Here is an 8,738-nt window from a genome sequence, read left to right as displayed (position 1 = left end):
ATAATAATAATAATAATAATAATAATATAATAATAATATAATAATAATAATAATAATAATAATAATAATAATAATAATAATAATAATAATAATAATAATAATAATAATAATAATAATAATAATAATAATAATAATAATAATAATAATTTTATTTTATAGAGAGGGGATAGATAACCCACACGATATACTACTCATTTTCTTTTTCTATTCAAAACTTTTTCTGATTTTCTGAAATCAACGTCATATCCGATAGCAGTTACTGTCCTAAATTCCCTTCCCTAATCCCTATCAACAACCTGAATTTTATTCTTATCCCATTTTTTTTTATTACCAAAATCCGTCACCGGAAACCATTATATGGCGGAAACGTCGAATCAGCGGGTTAAAATGAAGAACAAATCACCGACCGAACAGAACGCCGGAGCAATCTCGCTCGATCGGTTATCGTCGGAGTTAATCGCCACAATTATGTTGAAACTCGACGTTTCTTCGATCTCCGCCATGTCCGTCACCTGCAAATGTTTCCGCGTTTGTTATCACCGAATCCTCCATTTCATTCCTAATTTCCACCTCGATGTAAGTAATTTTCATATTATTTAATTAATTGCAGTTCAATTAATTTGTAACGATAACTGTTAATTATATTTATTGAAGCTTGAAATTATTGCATTTATTTATTGTATTAGTATAATCTATATCTATACTTATGTATGCATCTGTTTTAATTAGGAAATTGCAGCACCGATTGATCGAATACAGAGATTGTTGTTGCCGAATGATTCACTTCGAAGCCTGAAGCTGGATTGCAGGAGGCTGAATGACTCATCAGTGGATCATATTCTACAGCCTAGATTGCACCAAATATCGCTTCGAAATTGCATCAGGTTTAGCGGACGACTTCTTGCAGAGGTTGGAGCTCGGTGCCAAGACCTCAGGTTGTTGTCTATATCCTTGTAATATTTATGTAAGTATTGATTTCATAATTGATTCTGTAGAATTAAATTATTTGTACTTGTAAATTGGGAGCAGTATATAGTTGATTAATTATTAATTATAGAGAGTTGCAAACTAAATCGTTCCTTTTATGGCAAGAAAGGATCTAATATCATTTTCGATGTTGAGTGTAAGTTTTAGAGGAATTTGGTAAAGCACTTTCATTACTGAAATTAGGTTTTCAGTGTTTACTAATTTTGATTGTTCTTTCTTATTATAGTTTGTAGTAGTAATTGAATTCTAGTTTGCATTCGACACTAAGATGTCGGGTTGTTGTGAACATAGAGGCAAATCAATTACTAGATGAGTCAAACTAGTTTTCAGTTTAATATGGACATGAGTTGTTTGGATTAGATATATATTATTGACGCATAAACGTTAGGACATTTTACATTTATCATAGCTCGAGAATATCTTGTTTACGTTGTAATAAAAGGCTAAATTTTATTAAGACTAACTCATCCGATCCTTAAAGTAATTTATACATATGTTTTCATATGAATAATTGAAATCAAAGCGCTAAGTCTTTATGGAAAATATCTAAGCCTGGAAAATATGTTTCTGATGGAAAAATAAAACTTTTTATATTATACCCATATATGCTGGATACATAAAATCTATAATGCGCACCAATGGATCTGTTAAGTATATACAAGTTAATTGGCCGTTAATTACGTTTTCTTCAGGTCTCTGTATGTGAGTTCCATGGCAGACAATCAAGGACAGTTACATGATGTATGTGACCTAGAGGGGTTACTCAGGGGTTGCACTCAATTGGAAGTAAGGTTCTATTACCAAAGTAGCTTCTTAAATATGATACAAAATAGCAAACTTGTTAGAATGGCTGCATGTGGTGTTCCATGATCGACTAATCAGTAGGCATTTCCAAGGTTCAAGCCCTTTTTTTACAAACTAAAATGTTCAACGATCTCTATTTTCTTTGATGTGTTGCGTAATTAAGTTAAAATAGGGAAAAAAACAGGGATATCGATTTTTTTTTTTAAAGGAAAACTTACACACCCATTTACACGAATATATACAATAATCCACAAATATGTCCAGTAGTAGGACTTGAACCAATGGTTCTTTGGTAAAACAGGGATATCCTTTACTTCTTAAAATCTTAGAGAGTGGTTGGAGTTTAAAGTATGCCGTGGCTAGCATAACATAGCACTGGAACTCTGGAAGGTGACATATTCCGTGTTTGAGAAAGCCGTAAACCTGTTTCCATTTCCCACCACTGACATCGACTGCATAACCACTTGATTCTATACTAGAGCTTCAGGACATCAAGTGTGATTTTTGAGCTGTATCATTTGTTCCAGCTAGAAACTTAGGGTCTGTTTATTTTGGGCTTATTGAACTTAATTGAATGAATAGATTATTCGGTAAGAATGTTTGGCCATTTCTTTACGACTTTTTCATTGAGGTTGAGTGACTAAAGGGATTTCTGATAAGTTCCAAAAACTTGTGTACTATCCAGACAACTCTCCATATTCTAATTTTACCCTTTCATTTATTTAATTCACATTTCACATTCAACAAAGTCCTGATGAAACCACCAACATCAACGGAAGTGACGCTGATGATGACCTACGTAAAACTCCGATGACGACCTTCGTTGAACTGCCACCGGTGGCGAATCCTCCGATGACTTGACCCGCCACCACCGTCCACCGCCATTCCTCTGATGACCTTCGTTGGACTCTAAACCACCATCATCTACTCCTGGGATGACCTTCGTAAATCAACAATCTCAAAACCCACCTACTCCAACATCCTACTCCGTTTTGAATTTAAAAAACTAAAATTTGTAAGATGAAAGTATAGTGGTGATTTTACCGGTGGTAAAGAGAATCGAGACTTTGATTTGCATAGACCTCTTGATGCTTGTTCCCTCGTAATACTAGAATGTATAATGTATTGCTTGGTAATCAACCTCCTGTATAAAGTTTTCTAATTTATTACTAGAGTAGTATTTAGGTGTGGTTGGATAGAAGGTAATAGAAAGGTCTATCATAATAGGAGTATAAATAAAAAATTACTTATGTTTTTTACCTTCTTAAAATTACATAAAAATTTAGTCTAGTTTAAGGGTAAAATAGTCATTTTTATCGTGTAGACTGTTATATAGATACGATAAGTAAACACTATTATCCATTCACAGATTATTGCATAAAGTCATTTCATATCCATATTGTCATCTATATCCATATAGGACTTATAGGACTTAATCAGAAAAAAGTAAACAACCCCTTAGTCTAGATTAGCCTAGCTTTCTATACGTAAAAATGCAAGATTGCTAGTTTCCATATATAAATAACTTGCTTCTTTAGTATTGATCCGTTAAATTCTATCATGCCACTATTGGTGTTAAGCTGACCCTAATTTTAGTGGAAAAATCAGGTTTAATTTTTTAAGAGGTGTAAAATGATTCCTTTATTATGTCAATTTAATGCGTCTTGTATAGTTAGAAATAAGATCATGAAGTAAGCATACATATGTCTGTAGCCTGAAGGTATATATTTCAGCAATGGAATTAGTTTGTTATGGTGATCCAATGAATATCTTCTACATAACCATGTAACTCACCTTCTGTACCTATTACTAGCTGTGTGCAATGATAACAAGGTTCAAATCTGTCAAAAATTGACTTTTGTTTGGTAGGTCGTGCTTACCTTCCATATTCAAAAGATTGCATTAGAGCTTAAAAATCATTGCAGTAGGAGGTTGATGTTACTATTAATTGGAAATTAAGCTGATCTTTAGATCATGGTTATCTTTAAATATACTTTCACATTTACATATATTTGAATGAAAATAGTGGAGATTTCCTTAAAACTATGAATGAATTTATGATATTATCACCATGCAACCTCTTTTTCACGAGAACAAAACCTCTTCTTTAGTTGGCATGTAATTCTTGTACCTCTGCTGAAACGAAGAACAATAGGATAAATTTTGTCTCTAGTTGGTTCTAATGGAAGGCCGATTACCAAAAAAAAAGGCATATGCTTATCTATTGAAAGCTCACTTTAATCTTTTGATTTAAACGTAAGGCCGGAGGTCCTCTCGGAAGCAATCTTTTTATCCGTCGAATAAAGAGAGGGATGACTTTCTCTACTCTTGAGAGTGTTTCACTCTGGGTGGAGAAATGACTTGTCTTTATTCTCGGATAGGGGAAGGATTGTCTACATCTCACCTCCCCATACACCACTCATGTGGTATAGGGGTTTGTTATTGTTGTTGTTGTATTAATTAAATTATCTTTCATTGTCATTATCTTGTATAATATATGTTATACACATACAGATAGTAGTAAATAAAGCATCTCACAAAACATAATTGCTGGATCCTATTGTCTCTAAAAGTTTTAAATCAAAAGAAAAATATTTAGGCCCCGTTTGGCTCGTGGAATTTCAAAGGAATTTGATGGAATTGGAATTGAATTCCTTAAACCGCTCCGTTTGGTTGACATAATTTGGAAGGAATTACATTACTTAGAATCTTGAGATTCCTTCATCTATGGAATGTTCATTCCTTCAAGATGTTGATGAATTTGAATTCCTTTCAACATTGAATTTTTCGTGTCTCGACTCTAGAGCGCCTTTTTGGCGCTCATTTTCGAGGCACGTTTTCAGGGAACTATTCGGCGCGCGGTTTCGGGGCGCGTTTTCAGGGAGCGTTTTCGACGCGCATTTTTGGGTCGCGTTTTCGGTCCGCTTTTTCGGGCCGCGTTTTCGGTCCGCGTTTTCGGTCCGTGTTTTCGGGCCGCGTTTTTTCGCGGATCGGGTCACTTTTTTGGTGCGCGTTTTCGTGTCGAGTTTTCAAAGCGTGTTTACGGGGCCGTCCGGAAACGCGCGTTTTCGCAGGGCGCCGGAAACGCGCGTTTTCGCAGAGCGCCCGGAAACGCGCGTTTTCGCAGGGCGCCCGGAAACGCGCGTTTTCGCAGGGCACCCAGGAACGCGTTTTCGCGGGCGCCCGGAAACGCGCGTTTTCGCAGGGCGCCCGAAAACGCTCGTTATCGCCCTGCACCCGGAAACGCGTTATCGTAGTGCGGCCGGAAACGCGTTTTCGCAGGGCGTCGGAAACGCGCGTTTTCGCGGGCGCCCGAAAACGCGCGTTTTCGCGGGTGCCAGGAAACGCTCGTTATCGCAGGGCGCCCGGAAACGCGTTTTCGCAGGGCGCCCGGAAACGCGCGTTTTCGCGGGCGTCCGGAAACGCGCGTTTTCGCGGGCCGTCCGGAGACGCGCGTTTTCGCGGGGCGTCCGGAAACGCGCGTTTTCGCGGGCCGTCAGGAAACGCGCGTTTTCGCGGGGCGTCCGGAAACGCGCGTTTTCGTGGCACCCGAAAACGCTCGTTATCGCAGGGCGCACGGAAACTCGTTATCGCAGGGCGCACGGAAACACGCGTTTTCGCAGGGCGTCCGGAAACGCGCTTTTTCGCGAGCGTCCGGAATCGCGCGTTTTCGGGGGCGTCCGGAAATGCGCGTTTTCGCGAACCGCCCGGAAACGCGCGTTTTCGCGAACCGCCCGGAAACGCGGGTTTTTGCGAACCGCCAGGAAACGTGCGTTTTCGGAAACGCGCGTTTTCGCGGGCCGCCCGGAAACACGCTTTTTCGTGCGCGCCCGGATGCGGATTTTCGGATCACCTGAAAAACGCGCTGCGAAAAACGCATTTTCGCAGCACATATGAAACATGCGATCTCGCAGCGCGTCCGAAAACGCGCGATCTTGCAACGCGCCCGAAAACGCTCTTTTTCACAGTCGAAAACGCGCGTTTTCGACACGCGTTCTCAAATCGCGAATCTAATTTTTTTTTATTTTTTTTTTGAAAAAGTGAGTCTGAAAATGAACACAAAATTAAATTTAGAAACGTAATTCTTTTTATAACTTTTTAATTATTTTATAAAATGAAATTCAATTCCATTCCATGTAAAATAGAACACATTTTTCACATTCCATGGAATTTATCAATTCCAATTCCTTCGGATTCCAATTCCTTTGACACATTCCATTTCATCCAAAAACATTCCACGAGCCAAACGGGGCCTTACATTGTATACGTGTCTATGGTATCTCAAGATTACATAATATACAATACAAGTTGATTAAGTTATGATTGGAATAGATTTGTTACCAATTTTCACGTAGCTAAAATGAGAAAAATTATCCAATCTTGTTTTACCCATAACTTCTTCATTTTAAATCCGTTTTGAGTGAATCAAATTGCTATGGTTTCATATTGAACTCTATTTTATGAATCTAAACAGAAAAAGTATAGGTTTATAGTCGGAAAAATAATTACTTTAGTATGCTGGATTATTGCGAGATTTTAATTTATTCTCGTCATAAATTTTTACTTTATTTTATTAATAGAAAAAATAATGGATATACTTTCTTCTGTTGCTCAGGAACTTGTCTTAATGTTTGACGTCTCCTTATATCGCCGGCCGGATGCTGCGCGTGTCTGGACATTGGCTTCTTCAAAACTCACGTATCTTCATCTTGGGTACATAACTCAAATAATGTTCATCGAGATGCTTAGCCCCACCGTACCCATAAATCAGTCACCCAATCACATTCAACCACCTCTATTCCCAAACATCCTTAAACTTTGTCTTTCAGTCGACTACATCTCCAACACCATGATCAACATAATATCCAAGACTCTCACCCAATTAAACTATTTAGATCTTCGAGATCAACCCATCATCGAACCTGGATTCGCATTTGATCTCACCGATGAAGGTCTGCAACTAATTAACCAACATGGGAGACTACAACACCTTTCCTTAATTCGTAGCCAGGAGTTCAGTCCATCGTTTTTCAGACGAGTTACCGATCAAGGCATCCTTTTTATGGCTGACAAATGTTCGAATATAGAAAGCATATGTCTTGCTGGTTTTTGTCAGGTTACAGATACTGGTTTCAAAACGCTCCTTCATGCGTGTACCAACTTATACAAACTTAAAGTATTCAACGGGACACGAATGACTGATCTTGTGTTTCATGATATGTATGCAACTTCCCTTGCGTTGACCCTCGTTAGCTTAAGAAGCTGTAACCTTTTAACAAATTCGGCTATTGAACAATTGGTACTAAATGTGTATCTTATCTCACTTGACTTGAGAGATTCTAGAAATATCGGTGATAAAGCCCTTCAAGCCGTTAGCAAACTTCCAAAGTTGAAGACTTTGTTACTAGACGGAACCGATGTAAGCGATGAAGGCTTGTCGTACTTACAAAAAGGCGCAAAAAGCTCACTCATAAAATTATCCATAAGGGGTTGTAAGAGGCTAACAAGTAAATGTATTTCTTCTATTTTCAATAACGAGTCTAACCGAGAATTACGAGAACTGGATGCGTCTAATCTGCCTAACCTCACAAATGGATGTGTTCTTTATCTTGTAAAGTATCGAATTCCTCTCGTTGACTTGCGAATGCGACAGTGTCCTCTTATCGGTGACACGTCGGTGATGGCATTAGCATCAATGACGATGGCTGATGGTGCCAGGTGGCATGGTAGTAGTTTGAGATCGTTGGATCTATTTAATTGTGGTGGGATCTCGAAACTTGCATTTCAGTGGTTAAAGAAGCCTTATTTCCCTGGGTTAAGGTGGTTGGGAGTAGCTGGTTCTATGAACCATGAATTAGTTGACTCGTTAGCGATAAACAGACCGTTTTTGAACTTGATGACAGATGGGGAAGAGCTTGGGACCGATAAGTGGGATAACTTGGACGATATTTATATGCATGATTATGAGGAAGTTGATGAACTTGAGCAGTGGATAAATCAAGATGATGATGACATGGCTGATGATGATGATGACGAGGAGGATGACATGGAGGAGGAGGAGGAGGAGGATAATGATGACGGGGATGATCAAAACGAAGAGCAATGAATCTCTTTTCTTCTCTACAAGATTCGGTAATACTTCTAAAATATGTCTGTATTATATTTAGTGTTTCTGTCTTAGGGTCCTTTTGCTTAGTCTGTTTTTGCTCTATAGCTTTCATTTTGGGTCTCTCTAATTCACACACACATGCACACGTATGGAAGTAGGACCCACAAAATGAAAATGCTAAAGGAGTGATATGGACAAAAAAGAAAGGACCTTGATAGTTAAAGTAGGATTGTGTGTAACTTTACTGTTGAAAATTGTGTAACTTTGTGTTGTTTTAGTGTTATACTTGGTAGGGAGATACCAGTTGGTAGCCAAAATTGTGTAACTTTGTGTTTGTGTAATATTTGTGCAACTATAAGTGGGTCAGTGACTGTAGTAGTGTGGAATTTGTATATAAAGTGGGGTTAAACTAGTAGGATTGTGTGTAACTTTACTGTTGAAAATTGTGTAACTTTGTGTTGTTTTAGTGTTATACTTGGTAGGGAGATACCAGTTGGTAGCCAAAATTGTGTAACTTTGTGTTTGTGTAATATTTGTGCAACTATAAGTGGGTCAGTGACTGTAGTAGTGTGGAATTTGTATATAAAGTGGGGTGAACCATGTAATTTCAATATGTAGTCGTTCTTTCTTTTACTTGTGGACTGTTTTTTTAAGCCAACTTCTATTGTGTTTATATAAATATATTAGTTTTATGAGCTCGTACGTACACGACATTTGTGTAAATTAGTAGTCAATAATATTAATATTGATACCAATCAAATGTATAATACAATTACAATATATAAAAAAACCTTTATTATTGATAACATTTGTATCAAAAATATTAATATTGAATACT

At 37.8% G+C, this 8,738-nt stretch overlaps 1 protein-coding gene across 1 annotated transcript; it reads left to right on the top strand.

Annotated features, from left to right (window-relative positions):
• Positions 1–228: 228 nt before the first annotated feature.
• Positions 229–8,511, top strand: LOC139857059 (F-box/LRR-repeat protein 10). Its single transcript, XM_071845768.1, has 4 exons — positions 229–576; positions 730–935; positions 1,680–1,773; positions 6,407–8,511. The coding sequence occupies exons 1-4, from the start codon at positions 358–360 to the stop codon at positions 7,895–7,897; spliced, it is 2,010 nt and encodes a 669-aa protein (XP_071701869.1). The 5' UTR covers positions 229–357; the 3' UTR covers positions 7,898–8,511.
• The last annotated feature ends 227 nt before the right edge of the window (positions 8,512–8,738 follow it).

This window comes from Rutidosis leptorrhynchoides, chromosome 7, assembly GCF_046630445.1.
Source record: "Rutidosis leptorrhynchoides isolate AG116_Rl617_1_P2 chromosome 7, CSIRO_AGI_Rlap_v1, whole genome shotgun sequence".
NCBI lineage: Eukaryota > Viridiplantae > Streptophyta > Magnoliopsida > Asterales > Asteraceae > Rutidosis > Rutidosis leptorrhynchoides.
Note: the sequence above shows the minus strand (reverse complement) of the source record. Positions and strands in the feature narration are given on the sequence as shown.

Bases quoted from the DNA above. Each gene is read 5' to 3' on its own strand.
- LOC139857059 (XM_071845768.1), top strand. From the start codon at position 358: ATGGCGGAAACGTCGAATCAGCGGGTTAAAATGAAGAACAAATCACCG. The intron at 577-729 runs GTAAGTAATTTT...TGTTTTAATTAG, and splicing joins TTCCTAATTTCCACCTCGAT to GAAATTGCAGCACCGATTGA. The intron at 1,774-6,406 runs GTAAGGTTCTAT...TCTGTTGCTCAG, and splicing joins GGGGTTGCACTCAATTGGAA to GAACTTGTCTTAATGTTTGA.